The following is a 26,286-nucleotide window of genomic DNA, read 5'->3' on the forward strand; positions in this document are numbered from 1 at the left end:
ACTCTGGCAGCAGCAGAAATGATCTGGGAGGGGAACACTCCATCTAGGGAGCAGGGAAGGCTTCCTTCCTGTGGGGCGTGGGTATTACTTCCATCCATCCTAGGGCCAGACAACAATTGTGGCCTTACTTTTCTAGTGCAACATTCACTGCTGCAGTGTCGCTGAGAGGCAGTGAAGTGGTTTGTCATCCCCAGCTGTGGTCTCTGGACCCCACAGCACATGGCAAGCATGGCCAAGGAGCTGGACAACTGCTGTCCCATCTACCTGGACAGCTGGGAGGAGGCCAGCTATGCACTGTCATGACTGCTCTGCTTCTGCTAAGTGTGCCTACTGTAGTGGGCCGGGAGTAAGCCTGAGTGTCCTGTCTGCAAGAGGAGGGTGAGACCCATCCTCTACTCTGTATGGGAAGGTGACATATCATTCCACCCCACAGGGCACCATCGGACATGTTCCACCTGAGAGGAAGAAGTCAGGGATACCCAGCTACCCCCGGTCTCCACACTCTGGCCATCAGTGGGAGGACAGCCACCTCCAGTGGCTGAAGGTGAGTACAGCAACTAGAATTGCAGTATGTGTGACGTTGTAATCACTGATGAAAGCTTTCCTTTTTAAACGAATTTAAGAAAAACCCAAATCTAAACCAAAAATAATGGACAAAACTATGGTCCATATTGTTCTACTGTGGAGATGTAAGGAGAGCAGAGAAGGAGAAAACAGGAGAAGTTTTGGTACAGGTGCTCCCCAGTCAGCACAACTGGCTTCAGTAACAGGCATCCCTGCTTTGGACTCTGCTCAAGTGATCTCCCCTGCAGGGAGCTGTGATCATGTATCAAACTCACAGTCTGATGTGTGATCTCCTGAACACTTAGCTGTCCCAAGTGTCCATTGCCTTGCAGCACTATCAGACATGTTCCACCTGAGTAGGAGCTCCTGCTGCCCCTAGTCCTATAGCACTGTAGTAGTCCTGCCATCAGCCACGTGGCCACTGCCCTGAGGTCGGTGAGACTCTCCTGCACTACGTCTCAGCATCCCTCCTCTACCTTGCTGTTCTCCACCACTTACTATTGTAGTTACATTCGGAGCTGGGGCAGCTCTTTGAGGATGGTAGGAAGCAGCAACAGTGCAGTGCCTTGTCTCATCCAGCCTGCACTATTTTGGCTTGAATGAGGCTTTGTTCTAGCTTCTCCGGGCCTCCCTGCACAGGCACACAAGGAGCTTTGCCCACCGGCTTATTGGGACCATCACACACAGGCTCAGTGGGGATGCCCAACATCATATGGGCCTGGAGATCAGCAGTGCGGCTGGAGAGTGGGAGAACAGCCCCTCTACAGTCCCTGGCCTTGATTCCACCCAAGGGGGTCTCCCATGCCAGCCTTCATGGGGTCCCAGTAGTAGGTCCCATTCTCACCCATTGGGAGCAAGAAGGGGCCTGGGAGAACACAGAGGAGGCTGTGCCTGGGTGTTCTACGTGCAGCTGGCCAATGGAAGCTTGCCTGGGGCACTCTGGCAAGCCTGCAAAGGGAGGGCCAGCAGCTGAGGACCCTTTCCAGACCCCCAGGAAGACAGCCCACCATCCAGTGACAGGGTGAGAGTGCACCAGGATCCAGCTAAATCAGTCCAGGCTGCAGCTGGGGTATACGCCAGCCCCTTGTGGTTCCAGCCTTCCAAATCTATTTAACATTTATTAAAAGAAAATGAAAACATGAAAACTGCAGAAGACTTTTGAATATTGTTAGCTAATGCTGGTGGTGTTACTCTCCCCACTTGTGCTGTTTTCCTCCCCTTCTCTGGTGCTTTGACCACTGATTTCTCACTGATTTTTTTGTAATGCTCAGGAAAAATTAGAAGTTTGCATTTCTGCAATTGATCCTAGGGCAGATGTTTCCAGCCAGGGGAGACTTCACGGTCAGCCCATGCCCCACCACTTAACCTTGCAAGTCCTCCTCCTTCTCAGCACACCATGTGCCCCACATCCTGGGGCTCTGCTCTCCTACCAGCTTGCACTGCCCACTGCAGCCTCGCTATGGCAGAGCTCAAATCCCTCCTCCTTCCCAGAGTCATGGCTTGCTGCTGCTTTCTGCATTGGCCCAGGGTTATACCCTACCAAGGCAGAAGCCCTAAGAAATTCAACCAGGGGAAGTGCAAAGTCCTGTCCCTGATTGCAGTGAAAGAGAAGGGGGTGAGTGTTCATGCAAATGAGCAAAGAAAGGCCCAAATGATGAATATAATTCATTCAAGACTTTGCCTCACCTTGCCTTTCTTTGGCTGGTGAATAAAATTGTGGGGAGGAGAGGAAACCAGGCTATGTGCTAAATCCTGCAGCGGGCAGCTCGGGAAGAGGGCACTCAGAGCAGCTCCCTACTGATCTGGTGGAAGTGATTACAGGAAGGGGAGCATCAAAAGTGGACAAGAGATTAGCTGTTTCCATCTTTTCAAACTTTTACACTATTGAATCTCCCCCGCCACCTCTGCTGGGAGAAAAGGCAGGTGTGTGCCACAGGTGCTTGCTGCAAGTTGCCCTGGCAGCTGGGAGAGAGCAGAGGGGGACACACACAAATTCATTTCGCTGGGAAACAGCTCTAGAGGCACTCGAGTGCAAGCGCTGGAAACACTGCAGCCGTGCTGTCTCGAGTTAGGTACAATATGTGGAGATGTGGAAAGCGTCCCCGAGGCAGCACACTCCCCCTTCTTGCAGTACACACAGAGCCGTGTGCGAGGATCACTTGCATTTGCTCCTGACCAGGGAAAGGCTCGGTGTGTCGAGCAATGTGAGTCCAAAGGGATGTAACCTATTCCTTTGTGTTCGGATTTACTGCCCAAGCACTGAGCTGATTTGGCTCCTAGGGACTAGAGAAGCACATGAGCAAATTCACTTTTCTCCTCTGGTGGCAAGGTAGTTTTATGCCTTATTACTCTAATTGCCAAATCCATCAGTCATTGCAGATTGTCTTCAAGACTTCATCCTCTTTCACCCTCTGCTCAGGAAGGAGAGCTAGCTTATTTTGACAATGCTCACAGAAAAGTGCTTGGCATTTATTTATTCTGCACTGTATCTCTGGTCATCCTTGTTCCTCTCACTCTTTCAAGGTAAGCTCATCTGTGTTTGTCCAGGGCTTTCCTTTTTTTGTTATGGTTTGGGGGTTTTGTTGCTGGTGTTTTGATTTGTTGTGGTTTTTTTCGTGTTTTTTGGAGTTTTTTTTCTTCTAAATGCTAGTTACATCCAACCCCAACTTTTATTTTCAGAAAGTCTTATATCTGCTTGTATTTTGAACTTCATTAGAGTCCCACGCTGGTTTGACTGACTTTTGTAATCAGTTTGAGTAAGTTTATAGATCTTACAGTGCTGGGCACATTTTTTTAAAAAGGAAGAAGTGTGTGGGTTTGTTTCTGTGGTTTTTTTTTTTCAATTAAAGGTAATTTTAACTTCTGTAAATTACTTGAAATGGTTGTGTTTCGAAAGAAATATGTTCTTGCTTTCTTTAAAAATATAACCTTCCCATGGGTTTTTGAGAGCAGGAAATTATAACTTCAGGCTGGGCAGAATGACTTTGAGAACCCTGTAGGTGTGTGGGTGCAATGGTATTCTACAGAGAAATACGAGCAGACGAACATACATAACTGTTTATTTTCTGTGCATCGTTTAGGAGGATTAAGTCTGTGTAAGTACATAAATTTACTGTTTTGATTCTCTTATACATACTCTTAGTATGCTTAATAAGAAACAGTCAAGGCAGAGATGGATATTTAGTCAGAAACATCTAGTAACAATAATAATGGGTTTCTGTAGCCTAAGGTGTCAGCTCTGACTAAGCTATCTTCAGAAGATTCAGCGTGGTGCAAACAAAAATAGGAACTATGTGATTATTTAAAAACATTCAGGATTGCAAGGCTTACAAAGTATTTTTAAGTGAGAATGTTGAAATAGCCTAAGTCGTGAAAGATGTTCAATATTCTACACAAAATGTGCTTTTATGGCTGCCTTTCAGCTGAAACATACATGCCTGCAGCAATCAAAAATTCTAAAACTGAGTATTCTAGGTGTGAAGGACCGTGTCTTGTTTCTCACAATTTATATATAAAGTAGGATTGTCTTTTAAAAGTAGAGAAGGTGATCTACCTATTTCAGAAGTGCAGGGGCACTGGAAACTTGCATGTGTGGGATGTTGCACTGAACTGTTCATGCCAGAAAGATAATTCCTCATTAATTCATCTGAAGCTGTAAAATGTCAGGGCATTTCATAATTACAAAACCACATTTCATCTGCCTAATGTAGCAATGGTACTGCAGGAGAATGTTTGCCCCCTTTGCTAAATTAGGAACCTTGCTATCTTCGACACATTTCTGTGCTACCTTAGGATCTGAACTAAAGGCGGGTTATAGCATATAGTTATGAGGTAAGTAATTTTGTGGACATTTCCATTTTGAGAAGTTGTGTGTCATGTAAATCCTGCCTTTTACAACATGAGTAGTCACTAATTCATCAGGAGGATGCCTAGTTTCTCTCAGCAGCACATGGAAACAAACTGCTTTTATTAATAATTCAGAGGACTTTTTGTTAGGTGCTTTTACCAGCAGCGTACATGTATGCACTTTTACAGAAAAATACTAAAGCAGAATAAAATGAATCTCTGATAAAGTTGGTCTGTAATTGACCTCCACTTTAAAGATTTTTTTAACTTTAAAAAAAAAAAAATAGGTGGGGGAAAGAACCCTGGAAAGACCTGGAAATTGAGCTGTTGGGCAGAAGAGAAAAAAGTCAAGATGATCTTAGCATGTTATCAGTAGCAGATTTTTTTTAACAGTAAATCCAGATGAACTTCCCGTGGGTTCCTTAGTTCACCCACATGGAAGTCGTGGCAAATTCAAATCATAACTAACGTCACTCTCACATAGTGCTGAGTTGTTTCAACATTGTTCATATCAATTTATCAAGTTCTGAAAACTCCTGTAGGGCTGTTTCACAGGAAAGCTGTGACAAGAACTAGATAAAAACCAAAGGAAAATGAAACATGAAGAGCTCAATTTTTTTTCTACTTCTTTCCCCCACTGTCTGCTTCAATCTGATTTTACTCACAATAATGCTAGGAGCTCCAGTAGTCATGTCATTTAAGCTAGGTCATTGCTGCCTTCCTTCTTGAAGAGCTGATGTTGCTTTTTTTGAGACATGGGCCTAAGGAAAAATCAGGAAACTGGCTTTTAACCTTACTATATCCCAGGTGAATACTCTCAGGGTCAGACATCACTTCCAGGCCAGAGAGAATCCTTGAAGGAGCACCCAGAATGTAGAAGGACCCAGTGAGTCTCAGCAGCTACCTAACAACCTTGGGTGGAGGGACTTGAAAAACCTGGTCCAGGGATTGTTTGGAAAGTGGGGATCAGATCCATTCCTGCTCCATTTCTTGAGTGTGGTGCAGTCTGAGAGACAGGGTGCAGACATCCCTGCAAGGACGTTCTGAGAAATATGTCACAGTGATCACAAAGACACATAGCCTCTCTGAAGAGTTACCTTCTGCTCAGGGCACAGGCACCTTCAAGGTTTGAACAACCAGGGAAGTTAAACACACACTTGGCTAGTCTCCAGTCAAACCATGTATTCTAATTACTGTGCCTTTACATCCTTTTTTATTTCTCAAGTGAGACCATTACAGTGCCCACATGCTGCAAAGAGCAGAGTCAGACCTCTCGGTTATTTTGCTCTGTGCAGGCTGTCATCAGGGTCATATCTGGCCAATTGGCTTTGAAAAGCCCAAAAAAGGCAAATGAAAGCTAAGGGCAGAAACCTTCTTCTGCAGTCTGGTGGGAATTTAAGTGCTCAGCTGTATGGGACAAATCCTATGGCAGGGGATGCTGCAAGTGAGCTAACCAGCTCAAATATGTAAATGATGAAGTAACTCAGCCTGGCGTGGTGTACCCAGCTGGTACAAGGCAGCTTTTCTTTTGCTCACTCACAATACAGAGTTGAATTTCTGTGCTACACCAATTTTTCACACCTTTGCTTATTTCATTGATGTCTAGTGATCACGTCAGTACAGAACTGATGATCTCTTGGAGCAAATCCTCACAAATTTCTTGGTTCACTTCCATGCAAGCAGGTGGCAGGTGGCAAGATAACCTCAGAAGGCCAGATTCTGCTGCCAAGCTACAATTTCTCTAATGTGAGCTAATTAGAGATCTGTGTAGTAGGAAGAACAAATAATGTTACTTAAATACCTATATATGGAATCTGAACTTCAGGCCTCAGCTGTGTAGGCCTGATAGAACTGCAATGATGTGTGTTAATCAAACTCATTTACTCCAAAGAGACACGGTTGAACAGATAAAAGGATTCCTGTGCCTTGATAGAGTAATGTCATTGATAATTTAGGTGGTTGGTGAGGTAGCTGTACTTTCACAGCTCATAACTATTATCAGAAAAGAACCAGGTGTGAAAGTTAGATAGTTTAGAATCTTTCATACCCTTAGTTAGAGGTCTGAAGATTGTATTCACCTCAGCTCTACACATTCTCTATGTTGATGCATTGAATGATACAGTTTCAAAAATAACAATGCAGCTGATACACATTTAAAATGGAAAAGATACGAGCTAGGCCTTAGCTTGTACTGGTAGGTCTTTTCTTCCATATTGATGGCATAAAAAGATGCCGCATGTGCAACTTGCAGATATGGGAAATTGCTATCAGATCCCTGCCATTGCTTTAATATCTAATAGCACAGACAGCAGGGCTGATCACTCTGAATGCTGAGAGCGTGCTAAGGCATCACATATGCATGGGGCCAAGGGAGTTAATGTACTTGTCCATGGCACATGCACTTATGCTTCATGATCAAGAGCAGTAGTGCCATTGATATGTGTCCATACATTTAAGATGGGCAGGCAGGGTCCTAAGCAAACCCCTGTTTCCTCAGAATTAGTGTCTGTTACAGTAACTTGCTGTAAATGCCTGCTTCTTGAAGTTGACTGTTCAATTCAATGAACCAGACCTTGTGTTCAGTCACTAATCTTCTATGTGCATTCACTGGCACAGCTCTGATGCTGATCTGTATTCTGATCGTCGGCGCAGCTGCAACAGCGGAGCTGGCCCAAGCTTCTGAGAAGTTGCCAGCCTCCAGGAAAGTTGGAGGTGTTTCTGTGTGCATTTGCTGGTAGTAATCAGCTAAATTTTGTGTTAACTCTTATCAAATATCACTGGGAAAAGTGGGAAGGTCCAGAAAAAGCACCTGGGTTATGACATCACCAGTGCCTATTGTTATATGCACCTCTTGGTATAGCACTTTTGCATGTAGGGAGGGATCCAGAAACAGATACAATGCATGAGAAAGTAGCACCCATCTGGTCTTTGGGATGATGCCAGATGGCACCTTAGGAGCCTTCAGCCTTGCTCTAGCTCAGAGAGTTTTCTGATGGTCTCAGAGCAGAATCTCCTATTCTAGGCGGAGGATGCATCTCTTTAAGACAGCTTCAAAACTCTTTTTTCTCTCTTGTTTATTTTCCTAAGGCATGTGGAAAAGAACATGAGTTAGTGATGGTGGTAGCATATACAATTTCATTTCTATGTGACAAGCAAGGAGGGAGATATTGTCTCTTCAGCTCTAGGGTGCGATTAAAGTAGATCAGAATCCTTTCTATCTGTCCTGACATGGTTGGTTGAAGATGTCTACTGCCCAGAGATCCTACATAATCTAATTAAGAAAGAGATCAAATCTGACTGAGACAGGTGGGGCTAGCACTAGCAATCAGTATAAACCCAGGAAATGAGAAAGGTAGACAGGAGTTTATTGCTGTTTTAGAACACACTCCTGAGAAAATACAGCTTGAAGAAAGACTCAAATAAAATACTTTCTACATTGAGCAAAACAGCTAATGAGAACGCTGAGACCAGAACCAGATGGAGTATTTAGAAGTAAGAATCTCCCCACCCAGGCTTGCAATTAAGTCAGTAAATTGCACAAAAAGGGGAACCTATAGTCAACATGAGTACTTATGCATGTAAACAGTGAGGTGCTGGTGTCTCTGCCTTGCCTTGCTATCAGCTGGCTTTGCTCAATTAGAACATCTATGGTTAATGGAGTGCTGAAGCAGATGTCTGAAGACCTTATCACCATTCAGAGATGGATATTTTCAACACTTTTGCATTCCACAATGTTGAAGAGAAAACCACAGTCCTCATTTCTATTCTTAATACAACATAGATTTGGGCAAAAAAATTGCTTATAAGAAAGAGGCAGGCTTGAGTAGGTCTCATTTCTCACTGAGAACTCAGAGGTTGAAGTCAGTTTGCAGACTGGACTAAGGCAGTACACTGTGTTACCTGAAGCTCAGCTGTTGTTATGTGGAAAAGCATCACTGGTCACTTAGATTTTCACACGTCTAGAGAGAAACTTGGAAAAGATGTATCTGTAGCAGCTAAGGTGAGAGACGGTCTGATCTATAAAGATTCATATAGTGGTAGAATAATTTGGTCGGAAGGGACCTCCAGAGATTGTCCAGTCCAATCCTTCTTCTCTATTGGTTTGCTATCTGAGGTGTCAAGCTGCAAACATATCCAAGGACAGTGGTGTCCCTTATGCAGAGTACCCTTGAGAAAAAAATGGCTCTCTTAGTACTGTGGGAATGCCCCATCATACACCTTTATCTTACTGGTTCTGTCCTGTGCCCTGTACACCTCCCAGGATAGCCTGACTTCTTCATGATAGAGTCCTTCCTCATGGAAGCTGAAGTCAGCCAAAATAACTCCCCCTTGTTTTCTCATCTCCAAGCAGATCAAAGACATATCTCTTTATCTCTAATCCGTCTGCTGTGTTGCAGCAGCCTGTTGTCTCAGTGGCCTCCACTCACTCCAAGGGATCAGTGCTGCCCTGTGGAGGCTTCATGGCACAGAGCTAACTGTGTGTCATACAGCGGGTCTCATTGAGTGCTGGCTGGCTGTAGAGAATGATGCTGCTAAAGGTTCTCATCACGTCTGAGTCAGTGCATTTGGGAAAAACCAAAAGTAGGAAGTCATATACTGATGCAGATAATACATTACATAATTCTTAGCCATCTTGTGGGGTTTTTTGGTTTTTTGTTTGGTTTTTTGTTTTTTGTGGTTTTTTGGGGTTTTTTTGTTTTTTTTTTTTCTTTTTATCACTGCAGAAGTCATAGAATAGTCATGGCAATTGATGGAGTGCTTTCCCTTTAATATTGGTCATTTTAGAAAAGTAGTCAGCAAATTTAAATCCAGCTTGAGCAATTGTGACAAAGGGAAGAAGAGATCAAAACTTGAATCAAAAGTTACTAGATATTCTGCAGTTTCCACTTTTTCAAGTGGTGAATGGGCAGCAACTTTGAATTTAAACCTGTTCATGTTCAGGCTTCACACACAATCTATAAATGTCAACTGGGCAGCTCCAGGAGCTCCAAGTGAAAGATTTGCCTTTCTGTTATAACCAAACAGGTGTCCTGAAGCATACTCTCTGCAGTAGCATTTTGTTCAAGGTCTAAGACTTCTAATTAATTTCCAAAGATATTAGGGTCACCATTTATTTAAATTTATTGATATTTCAGCTTAAGCACTTCAGTACTCCTGGCACCATCAGACCTACTTATGTGTTGCCTTATGGTGTCAAAGAGGGGGCAGCAGGGTAAAGAGAAGGTAGATGTAATGGAAACAGGTCTGTGGGTCAGGAGAAGAGATGTCCTTCTCCAGAGGAGGCCTCTCTCACATGGGCAAATTATTTCACCTTTGGGTCAAAATGCTCTAACTGACACAGGAATTCTTTGCTGTAGAATACAACAGGGCAGCCCAGACAGTACAGGATTACTTTCTGACTTTCAGGCTCATTCTGGTCTCACTCAGAGACTTAGTATCCTGCATCTGTGGCATTGCTACTGTATTACAAGATGACAATCATGCTCCCCGTGGACGCACAGGGCACCAGTTTTGTTTTAATTTTGTTTTGTCTGCACCAACATAATTCAGGAGCAGTAGACTGAGGTTATCAAAGCTTAAAAGCAACAGAGTAAAGACAGAACAAAATCAGGCTCCCCAGATCGTCATTCCCTAGAAGTACCTCAGTTTCACTGTGGTTCATTTCTGCTCTTAGTCAGGATGAGTGACTCAGCCAATGCATGCTTGGCTGGCAGGGTGCAGCACGGAGAGACCAATATTCCATATAACCACTGATTCAAACAAAACCAGGACCTGAGCCACGTACACAAGGAAAAGACAAAAGCATCTAGTGTTCTGAAAACAGATCAAGGCTAACCAACACTCATCTGTCACTGAGATCTTGATACCTTTAAAGTCGGGGGAAAAAAATTAACAACCTAACAGTATAAGCTTTTAAGCCACTTTGTATGCGTATAAGCAAATCTGGACTGAGTCAGCCAAAGCATAGTACATATAGTTTCAAGTGTCTTAGGTCAGATCTCCACAAACCTTGTATGATTGGTCAAAAATCCAGTTTGCTCATAGCCTGTCATTTACTTCATCAAGACAGTGTCAAAAGCAGCTTTTCTCATCAACGTGAAATAAATTCAGACTCCTTGCTAAGAATTTTCGCTCCTCTATTTACAGTTCCCTTTGTCTCTGAAGACCTCAACCACCAAAGCCTCAGACTTCTTTCCCTTAGAAAAAATCCCTTAATAGCAGCCACTTCTGCTGCCAAGACCTCCCAGCTATCACCAGCTTATTGGCAGCACAACATCTAACATAGATAGGCAGCAAATTTGACCTTAGTGAAAGCTCATTGGTGCTGCCTAAAACAGTGTTGAATCTTATCTATAGGTATTTGCTCCCCAAGTGTGAAACTGTTTCAGATTAAGGAGAATGTATCTTCATATTTCCCAGTTCACGTACTAAGCACTTAAAAAATTATCAGTCATTCAAGGTGCAGTCAAATTTTCATCAGACTAACTCCCATCCCTTTCAGAGGGTTCTTACACTATGTTTCTCATTATCCAGCATTTGACTTCTGATATTGTAAAGACAAACTTGGAATTTTCTTTTAATTCTCAGATCCATATGGACATTTGTGCATTGTCTGTGCTTTGCAGCTCTCACTTTGTTCATGGGCAACAGCTGCAACTTGAGTGATGAGGGAAAAAGGCAGGAGAAGCCATCTCTAGCCTTCCCTATTGCATACTCAGTGCCTTTTCTGCTTAGCTTTGCTATGCAAGTACAGATGGCAGGCTGGCAAGGCGAAAGTTCTTCCTTTGGGAAATGTCTCTGGGATCATAACCAGCTGATGAGCACTGCAGAAGGAAAAAGGGAAGGAAGCACTACAACACCTCTGAGCACACTGGGCAGCTCATTTTCACGGTATTATTATCTGTATAATTTCCACTCCAGCCTGCCCTCTGCATTGCCCAGGGAAGTTAAACCATATTACCACTGCTTCATCAATAACACACTGAGGCAATGATTTAGAGCAAGATCTCTCCCTCATTTTTGAACCATAAAAAAAGGGAACAAGCTTTTTTTCCTACTAAAGACATGCCTGTGACTAAGGAATAGGTCTTTGAATCTTTGCTCTCTTCGCGTCTTGGGACAAAATGATTATGTTTCTCTTCCTGGGAATTTGGTATATCTCAGTGCATAAACTGGGGGAAACTGACTGGAAGAGGCCAATTGCTGCTCAGGGATAGGCTGGCACAGATCAGTGAGGGGCGAGCAATTTTATTGTGCATAATTTCTCTTATTTGGGTTTTATTTCTGGCTCTTTTTTTTTAATTGTCTCCTTTTTCACTATTATTATTATTATTATCATTATGTTTCATTATGTTTTATTATTAATGTGTTTCATTAATACTATTACTGTAATTTTTTTCTAATTCTTCTCTCCGTCCTATTGAGGGAGGAGAATTGTGAGTAAGTGACTGCGTGGTATTCAGTTGCAGTGTGGAGTTAAACCACAGCATCACTGCAGGGTCTATTACTGCTATTATCTGCACTACATTTAGGAAAAAGATCTCCTACCTATTGTTTCCTCAGCCTAATCAGACTTGCCTATCTGTTTCCACAGAAATGATTACACCTGGCAGTTCACTTATGACTTTCCTAGATCTGAGCTTTCCACATGTGCCTGGCATGATGTAGAGTGGGCTTTTGATGAGGAGGTGTAGACTGACTTCACCCTTTTCAGAGCCATTTGTGGATGCTGTGCATATTGCCATGGCTGCCTCGCTGATGGCACTTGGAGGGGGAAGTTCATAGCACTTTCCCAAGAAGGGCTTTCCCTGGGTTGACTAGTTTGGGTGCTGAAACACATAGAGATGAAGGGATGTGACAAGATGCTTTTCAAGCCAGTGGGAGCAGGGAGTGCAGAAGCCCAGTCCAGTACACTGATGACCATATCACTGGTATCTTGCTTTTATCTTATGGCTTTATTTATTTTCTTTGGCTTCCATTACTACTCCTCTCCACAAATCCCAAGATGGCTGGCAAGCGTCACCTCCAGACAGCCACAGTACTCTGAAATATGTAGCAAGGGGAGTCCCTCTCTCCATCACTGCTGCAGATTCCTCCTCTTGTCCTCCCTGTGCATCTGTATGACAATGACACATATTGCATAGAGCTAATGTAAACCAGCATTACACCAAAAGTACATTTTTAGCTTTTACTGGCTGTAGGTAGTTAGGTTTCTGACCTGGAATAATGAGGCAGTTTAGATAACTAAGATAACTATGATTGAGAGGTGTCCCACTGTTAATATCTCAAAGTCTGTCTCTCTACCTTACACACGTAACTCAGCTTTTAAAATACCTGCAACCAAGCCAGTAGGACCAAAAATGTAAGTCCATCCTTTCATTGAATAGTTTTAGCATATCATCGTGGACCTATAGTCTTTAAGAAGAAACCTTTCATAGCATCTTTTTAATACTCATCACTGCTGGGAACTCTTTATCTTCTATGAAGGAACAGAAATGGCCAGTTTCAGGAATATTAGGTCTTTCTTGCCTAGGAAATCATGTCATTTCTCACATTTCTCTGGGTATCTGATGGATTTTGTGTGTAAGATGCAGAAACAATCCGCATAGCGAGAGACAAAGATTAGAGTCAAAGATTACCCAGAAGGGAAGTAGATTAAAAAGAGGTTTTAAATGAGAGAAATATTCAAATACACAACACATAAACACACACACACAGAGACACACACAGAGGCAGCTAATGTGATTCCATTGTTTCTTATGTGAATCCTCTTCCTTGAAGGCATGATGGCATGCATTTTAAATCCAAGGGCATTGAAAGAAATAATGCATTTGCAGCCAAAGATAAAAGTAACAATGTTGCACATAAGAACAAAAGCAGATAGGACACATCTGTGTCTCTGGGGAAGGGATTAAGCGACACACAGCAGTGACATGTTTTACATTCTCAAAAATCTGCAAAATATTCAAAATAGGTTGTTTTTCATAGCTACAAAATCATTAGAACATGCCTCATTTTGTAAATGCTCTTGTCATTGCAGTTCCTTATGCAAATGAAATTGTCTGTGAAATAACCTGCTTTTTTCCTGATACTTCTCATGTGACTTCCCCATAATTCATTACTGCATGTAGTGTGTGTGTGTGTATGTTTCCTATGATCATTCTGTTTGGATTCTGAAAGCAATAGCTAGAAATCCCTGCAAGAGTACAGTGATAAAGAAAAATGAAAATAAATAATAGAAGAGGACCTGTGGCAGGAAGGTTTTAGGAAAATAGTTTTAATTTCTAGGATTTAGCTCTGATAACCATAGTTTTTAATGGATTTTTCCTCTGTAAATATTCCAGTTATAAGAAAATTAAATACAATCATTACACAACTAAACTTAATAATACCTCAGAGTATAATGGCATTTATTATGTTTGGTTTTTTGTAAACACCAGAAATTCACTCATCTTCTTTTATGAAACAGTAAAACAAACAAATAAACCAAAACAAAAGATATATGTCAAAGTAACAGTACAGAGAGAAAAAAGTGACATAGATGTGGTGAATACCTGCAGAAGGTACAAGGGGAGTGAATAAATATCACAACCACAGTTTCATTTTGAGACCTTTTCTGAAGTATTGGGGGGCAAAATATATAAAAGTAACAATGTGATGGATCAAACTGTTGATTGTAACTTACCATGTTCTTCAAAAAGATTATATATGAAAGTGATTCTAGGAACTGTCTTTAAAAACAGAAGAAGAAAACAAAGAGACATTTTCTAATTCAGAGCCATGTTAGCATGCATATATGTTAATATAAAGTGGTATGGAGAGAATATGATGTTTTGTCTAGAAGCCACCACTTTAGGTACCAATAATCTTGTATGAATATAGTAATAACTTGTGTATTTGGACTAAGGTCTCTGCCTAAAAAATGAGCAGCAGCTAGAAAACAGCTATGAGCTCCCCCTCTGAAAAAAATTGAGAGATTATAAAAACAAAAGCAGGGAACAGTATGAAACAGAGGGAGAATGATTGATAATACAGGTATCATTGCTGAAAAACTAGTGGAAATCCATGTTCTGCTACCTATCATCTTGTTAATTATTCATTATTTATTCTTTATTGTCCACACCCAGCCAGAATGTGTCTCATAGCAGGATTCTCAGTAAAGAAGCTGACTACTTCATGAACAAACCTGGGGAACTAAAAGGGCTGGACTCTTGCCTTATAGCTTAGGGACCTTGGCATGCAAAGCACAGCAGGAAGATCAACCAGCCAAGACCAGACATGGCAGCACAGCTCCTGGAAAGGAGAGAGCATCTATCCTTCCTGGGGATGCTATGTGGATAATCTGACCAGACCTAGATGCAGGTTCCCCTTGCTGTGCAATTCTCAGCAATTACATCCTGGAAAGAAACATGAAATGCAACTATAGTATCTATTCTCAGAATATTGGTAGAAGTTTATAGGTCATATCATTCGATCAGTGGGCTGCTTGCAGACTTCTTTGCTCATGGAAAAGCACAGAGGGAATTCAGAGAGGTGTTTAAAAGTAGTGCATGAGTAACTGCTTTCTATAGAGCTGTTCACAACAGTCTGGGGATTGGTTGCCTTGTGCTTTCCCAGTTGTCTGCAAACTCCAGTTTAGGAGCAGTTTAGGGAACATTTTCACATGATTCAAGAATATATCTTGAGAAACAATCCAACCCTTGAACTAGTATTTCCATGTCTCCTTTTTACTGATGAGCCCCAGCACTAGATCCAGCATCCCAGGTGTGTATCACCAGTACTGAGTAGAGAGGAAGGATCCCCTCTCTTAATCTACTTGTGTGGTTCTTCCTGTTGCAGCGTAGGATGCTGGTGACCTTTGCTACAAGGGTTCATTGCTGGCTTATAGGCAGCTTGGTACCTGTAAGGTTCCTCTGGGCTTTTCTGTTATCCTCTGAGCCCCCAGCCTGTTCTGCTACCTGGAGTTACTCCTCAGGTGCATGATGACTTTGGTCTTTATTTTGCTGAACTTCATGAGGTTCCTGTCAGTCATTTCTCCAGTTTTTTGAGATCCTTCTGAGTGGCAGAAAACCTTGTGCTGTAGCAGCCATTCCTCCCAGTTTTGTATCGCTGGAAAAAACCCTACCTTGCTAAGGGTGCACTCTGTCCAATCGTTCATAACAGCATTAAATAGCATTGCTCCTAGTACCTATCCCTGGAGTACTCTACCACTGGCTGGCTTTCAGATGAACTTTTTGCTGCTGACAGCACTCTGAACCTGACTGTTCAACCACTTTTCTGTCCACTGTTCACTTATCTAGCCTGAAAAGCATAGACAAACATGAGAATTTTTCAGAGATGATGTCAAAACTCTTGCTAAACTTGAGGTAAACATCCTATACTGCTCTTCCCTCAAATTTTAATGAGTTTGTGTGTTTTCCTACTGCTTCAAAGATATTTCAGAGACAAGGATGACACTATCAGAGGCAGTGGGTCATAAAGACTATCAGATCTTTTACCTAGAACATCATGCCCTTTGCCAGTTGCTTTTCTTACCAGTAACATATGTAGGCAAGCAAGTATAGCACTGGTTTTGGGAGACTGACTTGACAACCTTAAATATTGACATCCATCATCTCGCTTAGTTTAAAAGATGAAACAGTACCACTGCTTTTGGTTAAACTTCTGTGACAGAGGGGTAGTCAGTGGTAAAGCTTATTCTACCACTACTCCTGAGAGATTCAGGCTTTCCATCACCAGCAAACACTCCATTTAGCATACAGAGTTGTAGTGTCACAATGCATTAGCACAAATGTTACAGGAGAAAAAAGCAGAAATCTCTCTGGAGTATGAAACATTAAGTATTTGAAAATTTCAATTTGAAGAAAAAGTCTGTGAACATACAGGTCAGACTAGACATCCACCTCAGTTCCCTTCTCCAAAGCAGCCGTAGCAGAGAGACAGGAGTGTGGTTAGGCTAGCCAGCTCTTTGTGGTACCAATAGCTGCTATGTCTGTTTGCCAGGACACCCCAAGGCTCCATCGCTTCTGAATCGATGTCGTTTTGTAAGCAAAACCATGCAGCACACAGATATGTGGTTGCCAATGCCAACTCTGTAGACTAAGAATAGATCAGCTAGGACTGTGTTAACAGTTTTGAATACAAGAGATTGCAAAGTATCAGGATCACATTACAGAGAGGAGAGTTGAAGAAAGGATGGAAAACTAGCTGCAATTCTTGGCTAATTCACTTACAAAGTTTAATAGGTAAAGAGGCTTGGCATCAGCATGGATGAAGCACGCAGTGCAAAGACAGCTTTCCAAAGCCTACAGCAAAGGGTTATGTTTAGATTTCTGCAAGTCAGACCTCCCTTGGGGGGCTGCTTCAATGCACACCAACAATGGAGGTACCAGGGCAGTCTAGCAGCCCAGCTGGGTCCAGAGACTAGTGAAGGGCACTTTTGCCCTTGTAAAAGCTGAGGCAGCCAGTTTAAAAGAAAGGTTAAAGGCAAGTATTATGTAAGTACTCAAGATGAGAGCAATAGTTCAGGAAGTCATTTTTCCCTAAAGCACAGGAACATGGGTGGGTAGGTGAGTGAAAAGACAGCCAATGTCCTCCAAACTCAAGAACTTCTTTCCATAGGACAATGTGTGGTGATTTTCACAAGTTTCCTTCACACATAAAACTTTTATAATAGTCTGGTCCTGCTGAGGCACTGGAAAGTACTAAGGCCATAACAGAGGACTTAAATCTCTGCTTAAGTAAGCAGGGAAGATTATTTAAGATGCTGAAGGAGAGATACTGTGGTCAGAGCTTGTCTTTGCCATTGGTGAAAACATAGCGTCCAATACTGAGGTGTCAGCAAGGGCTGTTGAAGGCGTGCTTACAGCATTTGCTCCTCTGGGTGCCTGTGATCATGCAGAATATTACAGAAGACGAGAAAGGGCCTATGAAATTGATGTGATAGTGTAACTTACCTAGGTGAACCAAAATACTCTTTTCTACTTTACCAGGCACTGCCATGCTAGAAAGTCACAAAGCTCCTTTGGGTATCAGGAAAAATGAAAAGAACACAAGTTAAACAGTCCTATGCGGTGTTTATAAACTGAATTTATACAATTTTAAAAGGCATGACTGCTTTGTAGTAGGGCAGCTTGTCTCAGGCTTGAAGGGTTTGCTAAGCATAGTAAGAGACTGGGAAGACAGAATGAGTTGTTATATTTTGTTTGCGCTGTCAAGAAAATATTCATCACAACCTCTGTAAAAGAAGTTTTGGGCTCAATGTGCAGAGCTCTGATTAAGAAATAAAAACCGTCGTATAAAGAGAGTGGGAGCTGCAGTAGATAAAAAACCGCTTTAGTCCAAAGTAATAATTATTTAGAGTGCAGATTCTCTGCCAGGGATTGAATTTATACAATTCAGAGAATACACACTCATGTTGGCAGGACTGGTTTGACCTCAGGGAACCTGCAGTCCATGACCTTCCCTCTCTTAGGTGCAGCTCTTAAGAACAGCTCAGGCTGTCACTAGCCACAGCACCAAGATCTACACAGTTTTGGGCGAACCAGGGTTCTGAGCAGGGTATCCCAGCAAACTTCTTGCTTTGCTGAGGAAAGATACCCAAACCTTCACCATCTACAGTTGCCATGGAAAGGAAACCTGGTCGTGCAGGTTAGACAGGTGCTCTCCACACCCACCCCAAAGGTGGGAACTAGGGCATCTTGGAAATTAATCATAGATTGAAGTTCTGCTAATCTTTAGCATGCTCAGCTGTTTGCATGACAACTTTGGGTGAAGTCTGTTCCTAGTGCAAACTGAGTTAAGCATGTAGTACCAGAAATTCAGTATCACTGTAATAGCTGTTAAATTCTTTAGCTTTCATGTCACCATCGCAGTAGGTGTTAACAAAGTGTGCTGCTATCGGATTGTAAAAAGTCAAGGGAAGTAACTCAAAGGCTGGAAAGACTGCTACACAAAACTGAAGAGGATAGGAAGAAGGGTTGTTACTGTTTCTTGAGTACAGAAAAAGGCCTAGTACATTAGCTCCAAGAAATAAGGATACCTGTTATCTATGCTTGGTAAAAAACCAATATGGCTAACTAATAGCAGTTCTGGCTCAGAGTAGCCAGTGTCTGAGAAATAAGAACAAGCAAATGAATTAATTCATTTGCTTGCCTTCCAGGAAGCTGGCTTGTGGTTTTGGAGCCACAACTCTACTGTCCATCAGCAGGGGGGACTCCAAGGAATGAGGACATTTAGTCAGCACCCTAAATTCTGTTCAGTAGTTTCTGAATGTTAGTTATGAGTTAGGGTGTTAGTAGTTAATTTTTTTGAGAGTTCATTATTCACATATGCAGAAAAGCTGTGTCTGTCACATCCATGTGCAGAATTTGGGTGATATTTTTAGGAACTGCTTTCTAATTACAAACCTAATAAGAGGGAGTTTTCAACAAAACAGACAAACAATGATGACTGTGTGACAGTGTGAATGACAGATACCTTCTTTCTTTTCCTCTAGTCTCTCAGCAGGGGGAAAGCCAGAGACGCTTGTACAGAGAACTGCTGAGGAACTACAATCGTCTGGAACGGCCTGTAGTGAATGACTCCCAACCGCTCGTAGTCGAACTCCAGCTTTCCTTGCTGCAGATAATTGATGTGGTAAGTCACTTACTGTTCTCTGTGGCACCCATTGGGCATAAAAAATCTGATCTCCCATATAGGAGACATACTTTTTATCAGGCTATCAGAGATGAAAGCAGTCTATCTTGCTAAGCGTCCTCCCTAAATGCTGGAGTACATGCTTTGACACTTTAGAGGAGTGAATTTTGTCCTAAAAGCACAGCCATTTCTGACACAACATGAGCTGCAAGGAGATTAATTATGTATTTTTTCCATTTGTTTTAGACATAAAAAATAATTCAATCAATTAGAAGCCATGTGTTACTACTAATTATTAATGATACCTTCTTCTCAGAGCTGTGTGGGATGCATTAACTCAAGACCATGTGCAGCATTCAAGGCTACTATCACTGCATTTACATTTTTTCATTAGATATTATAATGGCATTGGCCTCTTTTCCCGTCATATTTTTACCATGCACTGCAGCTGAATGAGTCTGCCTGAGATGAGCTTAGAAATACATAAAAGTAAAACCAGGAGGCACAGCCCTCTAATTGTCTTGACTACAACATGCTTTTACAGAATTGGAGATTTGACCAATGGAAAATTTTAACATAATAATCCAAATCCTTTTTTCATCATGAAGAGGATTCTGTTTGATAAACCTTTATATACATAGACGGATTTCTTTCATCTACATGAGAAAAACCAGAAAAACCATGAGAAAAATTGTTACCATCTTCGCCCTGTCAGCAGAGCAAAAAGGTGAAAACACTAGTGCTCTTATCTTCATCCTACCTTTTCCATGAACAGTATTTGGAGCTGGTTTCTGATACACTCACTGCCATGGAGAGAATGAGGAATAGAGAGAGAGATGTGAAAACATTTGTGCAGTTGCAAAGCAATTTAACAGGAGCTTCAAATACTTAAACTTTTTAAAGCTATTGCAATCATTCTGAAAATGTATAGTACACCAGGTGCTCTCCCTAGAGAGGTAAGCAGGACCCTTAAGGTGTAGCCCTGCAGCATCACAACATACAAGTGGCGGGTCCAGTCAGCTGTGGTGTTCCTGAAGGCAGGCAGGGGCCACTCAGATAGGGTATTCATCTTTCTGTTTTGAAATGTTACCAACTGCATTGAACTGGAAGACAGAGGAAATCGGTACTGTCAACCAAAAGCCTCTACATGAATGAAAGAGCAAAGATTTCCTGCAGCTAATTTCAAGTAAATTTCAGCAAGCAATTCTAGGTTTAGCAGAGATGTCTCAGCTCCAAAGATCTTCCATCAGTCCTCCTTTATCTGTGGCATTTTCCTTCAACCTAATTTGAAGGTTAGGGGTACTAAAGGGGACTCTTCAGCCAAAGGACTGTAACGGTACATTTTCAAAGTCAGGAGGAGTTACGTAAAACAATTTTTCAACTATATTTCACATTCGTATATGAAACCCAACCTTTCAGGGAATTGGTACTTTTTTTAAGTACTTTATCTGCAGTAGGTCAATGTCTATTATAAACAGTATAGCTCTAGTGTTCCCTTTTGGCTGTCCACAATAGGAAAGAGGTATGCTAAATGTTCATACCTTTTAGAAATGAAGGTTTTCTTTCCTACGTCTTTGTACCCAGTACAGATGCTACATGTTTATCTGTTTTAACCAGAATTAATGATCGGTCCCAGGGTTGTGATCTTGCAAACTGCACTCAAAGTGTTTTAAAAAACATCCAGTTACCTGAAATGTTTATCTTGGATGATGTGAAAAGATATCCCATCTCCTCAGTGGAGGACAGAATATCTACTTAGCCATTGAATCCCTATAGTATAAATGTCATTGTGGCATCAACAAGTGGCTAAATCAACCAGCCTGAAAATGCACAAAATACTGATCCCCTGGGTCCTTAAATCAGGAACGTTCCAGCAACAAGCCCTGTATTTGTGAGCCCCTCATCCTCCACTACTGGCTGGACAGACAGCAGCATCTGTCTGCTCCAGCTACTGAAGTAAATGTCTGTTTAAAAGGAGGCTCATTACAGCCACAATGATATAATGAGAAGCAGTCAAGCTACAAGAGGTAACCTCTATCAGCTGAGACACTGTGAGGCAAAACAAATCTCTGTTCAATCAGATGAGAGTCTGGGGGTGAGTAGACTCTGCCTCCGCAGCTGCCATGCCTGGTGGAAGCCAAAGCAGCTGATGCACAGCTCTTTACTTGGGGAAGAGGATAGACAGCACCACAGTCTTGGCAACATTAGTATGTGTGCATTAACAAAGTGAAAAGCTGCTCTTTCTGAGGACTTGTGTGTCCAGCATGGTCCATTACCATAAAAGAGCAGGGTGCTAGGCAGGGTCCCAGAATGAGGGCACTTTTACACCATACTCCCTGGGGAGGAAACAAGCACTCCATGCTCAGGGAAGTGTCATGTGCCAAGGCATACTAGCATTGCTGGATTCACTGAGTTACTTTACAAGCAGTCACTGAAACGGGCATGAGACGGTATACCCTGTTCTGGTTTCCTTGCAGGAGAAAACAATGTGAAAAAGATGAAAACAAATTTCCTATTTTATTGTTGTGTGGAATTGAGGAGGGGTCTGCCACTGATAGACAAAAAATCTTGTGCCTTACCCATGCCAATACCTGGCACCACATCTAAAGCACTTCTATCTGAGACAGGTTCCATCACGTGTCTCCATAAATCTGTTTCCTACTAATACTATATTAAAATGTAATGAATCCTAAATTCATATTCTGCAGACAGGCTGCTGAGAAGAGCATTGGTGACAATCTAGTTGCCCTCTGCTTCATAGACAATAAAGACTGCTCTGAGATCACTGTGGTTTTCCAAGCGGTAGTGCAAGTAACTACTTAAAATTTCACCTCCTCTTCTTAAAACCATTCAAAGAAAATTTCAAAGCATGACTGTTTTGGATTATGTTTTCTGCTTCTATCTGCATGTATTTGCCTGCACAGAATGTATATGGCTTTTAGGATTCAAAGCCAGCCATCATACTCAAAGCTGAGAAGAGCATGTTCTCTACTTGTCACAGTTGTGGTATACAAATGCAAATTACGGATTTTAGGGTTCGGACTTTTCCCCCAAATTATATTATTTCATAACTGCATCCATGACAGGCCCATTACATTCAGGAAAACAAATAAGCAGAAAGAGGGACCGTTATAGCCCCTGTTTAACAGCAGGGTTCAGTTCAGTTTGCCTTGTCCTCTGTGTAAGGATAACTTCCTGCTGAGCTGTCTCATGTGTATGCCATTTCTGAAGGTCACTTTTGCTTGGAGCCTGACCCCCAGGCACTCCCTGTGCATCTGAAGGGCATTGGCTGGTGATCTCTCAAACAGCATTGTCAGGCACTGCCAAGCCTTACCAATCCAAGCAAGGGTAGACATCCAAGAGTACTTGGAATAAAAATTGTCTTTTTATTTTGTCTAAGAGCCCAGTCAGTTGGGGAGGCTAGAGTAATTAAGAAATGAGGCCTACCGTTTTCTGCAGCAGAGGAAATGCAAGCATTTTCCTTTGGCACAATGTGAAAGGAAGTGGCTAGGTGGAAACTATTTGTCATCATGAATGATCGTTTTCATTTCTCGTGTCAGCATTTGCAGGAAAATTATCTGAAGGGGTGTATATGTGGTTGCACTGTTAAGATATTAAAAAAAATACAGCTGTTGAGGTCCCTGCATATGATGGAGTCCTGTAGTACTTTTCTCCTGTGTTCAGCCTTCCAGTTGCCACTGTCAGAGGTCATAATGACAAAAATAGGGATTGCAAGTGACAAGTGGGAAGCCACAAAAGTCCTGAAAAAAATCCCCAACAATCCATGAGTAATTATGCACTTCCAGAAGTCAAAACATAATCTTTCTGCATTTTGGGCTGCAAACCCAAAAGAAATGTTGTGTCTGGAAAAAATTATTATGGACTGTTTTGATTCAATTGCACAGTGTGTAAAATGATTGTACATCCTAGGGACTGCAGGATTATCCCAAACCTCATGGTTAAATTAGGTTAACCTCATGTTAAACTTTATCATAAGGTTGCAAACAATCTCACTTTTAAACCACAGATGTTGTTATTATGGTGTGTCAAAGCTCTCCACATTTTTGGAAAGTAGCAAGATAAGGTAATGTAAAAGTTCAGTGGGACAATAAAAACAAAGGTTCAGTTTGGGTTTTTTTCATTTAAACTGGGTCTGAGCCTTGTTGTTCAGTGAAAACAAGAGAAAAGATGCTCATATATTTTCACTGAGCACTCAGATGTAGTCATTATCCCTATAAGCAGCATACTAGATTAGCAGCATAGATAGTTTTGCCTTCTGTGCCCAGACCTCATCAAAATGTTGGATTCAAGCTTGAGCTTCTACTGGTTTCCCCTAAGTCAAAGAATACAACCCTGGAGGAGTTTGGGAGGTTTTTTTGTTATTTTTAGTTGGTTTGTGGGGTTTTTTTTAGGAACTGTTTGGTAAGAGAACAACTTCTAAATGCAGGCATCTGTTGACATTGAAGCTGCCTTCACCAGCCTGCTCATTTCTCAGGTGATCTGCTCATCAAATAATAGGACTGTTGAACTCAGTCCCCAGGAGCTCAGACCTTTTTGCAGGGGAGTCTCTATTTGAGTGGGAGTTGCCAAAGCTAGAGGCTGCCTGTCAGTATACTGTGCCAGAAATCAAAGGTGAGAAGGCAGGAGAGGAGGCTATGCCTGGCCCTGGGGTGCATCCTGACACAGCCCTCCTACTGTTGGGTTTTTCACAAAATCTCTGTCAGATCTGAATGCCTTTAAGGAGTTGATACCCTTGTCTTAAAATTATTTTGTTTCATAAGCATTCTAGGGCTGGTTCTGCAGGGGTATTGAAAGGCTAGAAAGTTCAAAGTTTATTTTCTAGCTCTAATTCACCCCTTCTTAAACTGACCTTACAGCATCTAGGTCATCCCCTCCCACCTTTAATTCCAGCATTCTCACATATACAAAAATCTATGCTGGGTATTATGTCGTAAACCCAGATCAACAGACAAGTGATTCAAGGAAAAAAATAAAAATACACAGTGCGCATAAGCACCTATTCATTTGTTATTCCCAATATAGTATCAGTATTTACTAAATTAAATCATAATCCCTATAGTACATCCCGTACAAATCTTTTGCAGATAGATATCTTCAAGTATTAGCTTGACCGTTCAGCTGACTCTTTCAGCCCTTCTAAATTAAAGTATACTTTTTTTTCCCTTTTTTAATAATGCCTTTGCATTTATCCGTGGGCTTCCTGCATAGTTTTTGTGAGCAATGTTTACTTTGTTTCTCCTTGAAAGACCTACTCTACTAAACCATTCATTTTTCTGGATAAGTTTATTTTCACTCTCATCTTGCTAGAGCCAACTTGATGAGACCAGAGAAGCAAGGCTGATGCAAAATAGTGCAACTGAGAAGAAAAACAGACTGAACACCATTATAAAAGCTGAAAACCAATTTGTGATCATGATCATTAAAATTCCAGACAGAAAAATTACAGAAAGGATTCTAGACCAGCAGATTCATTAAATCCCAAAATCTCTCTCTTGGTCACAGTACTCACTTAGTGTGACCAATTTTCAACTCCAGGAAGAAAAAATAAAATTCTTTTCCATTAGCATGGGAAGATATTGAAAATTGGGAAATTCAAGGCTAATTGAGCCATGAATTATTGTTTTGGCAGTCTCCTATGTTACATTTTCAAAATGCCAGTCTCAATAAATCAATTAAACATGCAACATCTGAATTTGCTAGAACAGTGAATTTAAGCGCCATGGGTAGTATGGCTTCCTGACTAATACTACTTTCACACACTTGCATGAAACATTATGATGGAGTTTTTATTTCCTGAAACTTACTGGCATCTTTTTACTTTGTGTGACTTCTGCTGCTCTCAGCTCAGAGTGGAGGCAGCTCACTTAGTGAGAAGCAATTCCATGGTTTGTTTTCTTTCAGCATGGTCCCCCAAGCTGTACTTAGTAGCAAAGGCTCTAACAAAAGAAAGGCTGATTTCTTTCTGAGATTTTTGGTTGTGGTCATCCAACTTGGGCTTTTCTTGATAATTAAACAATTCTCTGTCTGACTGGTGAAAAGACTGTACTCTGTTGTTTGTAGATGTGGGAATTTAGATCTGGAGCTCATATATATTTCTTAATTTTGGATAACTGAATCATCTGAGGCATCAAAGATTTGCAATAAAACAAAAGTTAAGTCATAGCTGTTGGGGTGGCCTTGAACCCAGTATTTTTTAGTTTCTCTGAGTTCTCTGAGGGTAAGTCCTGAGAGACAGTGAGTTCAGCTCGTGAGTAAAAATCTTTCTTCCCATTTTTATCCCTGATCACAGGCTTTAAGAGTCACTTGACTTTTGGAATATCCCCTTATTTTTTGCTGTGCTGTCACTGCAGCATGCAAATTTAGGAAGAAAAAGCAAAGGCAACCTTGCAAATAGACTGAGTTTGAGTCTCAGATAAGTAGTCAGGGTTGGCTTTCTCCATCCTTTTGCTGTTTTCCTTGTGATTTCAAATGCTGGAAAAGACAATTAATATCCTAGAATAAAGATTTATCTCTAGTCCTGTTTGTTTGAAGAACCTGCCAACTGTGCACAGAATACATGGAGGGCTATTTCAGGAGGAGGTATCCACCCTGGAGAATACAAAAACCAGCTACATGCTATGTGTGGATGTTTTGGGATTTTAATGGAGGACAGCTTTTGTATGGTGATGTAACACCCTTTCCCCCAGGAACTAAGCATGTATATCAGTTTATCCAAGCAGTCAGAGAGCAGGACTGTGCTGGAAGGCCATGTGAGGCCCTCTAATCCAGCTTCCAGGGTTTCCATGATAAGTATCTTTGAAATAGTGGGACAAAGTTGGAGGATTCACTCTTCCCAGGATCCCAGAGAACTGTAGGGACAGGGAGTCCTGCAATTTGCAGGTCTTCGTGGAGGAACTTGAAGTCAAACAGTCTCAAGACCAGTGAGTCTACATTGTGTCCCAATTCACAAGAGGCCTGATTTTCAGGGACTAGTGCAAAGCTACTACCTAGAAAAATAAAATTAGTTTCCCAAGTCAAGTACCCACAGCCCCAGGCAGTAGTTGGAAGTCATGTTGCATGTGCAGGGCAAGAACAAGACTGTTTTTTCACCACGATGGAAATTGGAAAATTAAAAAACATTAGGGGTAAGGCAAGTAAGACACAAATTAAGTATGCTTGGGAGAATCTCAGTCACCAGTTGTGCCAGTGATGAGTGGGTGGGCTGCCTACTCTGAAGCC

The 26,286-nt window shown here is 41.8% G+C and overlaps 1 protein-coding gene across 6 annotated transcripts in view; it reads left to right on the top strand.

Annotated features, from left to right (window-relative positions):
• Window positions 1-435: 435 nt before the first annotated feature.
• Window positions 436-26,286, top strand: part of LOC106859660 (neuronal acetylcholine receptor subunit alpha-7-like) — a 60,351-nt gene continuing 34,500 nt past the window's right edge. The window contains exons 1-3 of one of the 6 annotated variants that reach the window (XM_088156685.1): window positions 436-544; window positions 2,935-3,087; window positions 18,908-19,047. In XM_088156685.1, the coding sequence (XP_088012811.1) occupies window positions 3,009-3,087; window positions 18,908-19,047 (219 nt within the window). In that variant the 5' untranslated portion in view covers window positions 436-544; window positions 2,935-3,008. Of the gene's footprint in view, window positions 545-2,583; window positions 3,088-3,564; window positions 3,660-18,907; window positions 19,048-26,286 lie in introns of those variants that run through there. The other 5 variants (XM_088156687.1, XM_088156686.1, XM_088156688.1 and 2 more) reach the window with 5 other exon arrangements.

Source organism: Sturnus vulgaris, chromosome Z (genome assembly GCF_052056855.1).
Source record: "Sturnus vulgaris isolate bStuVul1 chromosome Z, bStuVul1.hap1, whole genome shotgun sequence".
Taxonomy (NCBI): domain Eukaryota; kingdom Metazoa; phylum Chordata; class Aves; order Passeriformes; family Sturnidae; genus Sturnus; species Sturnus vulgaris.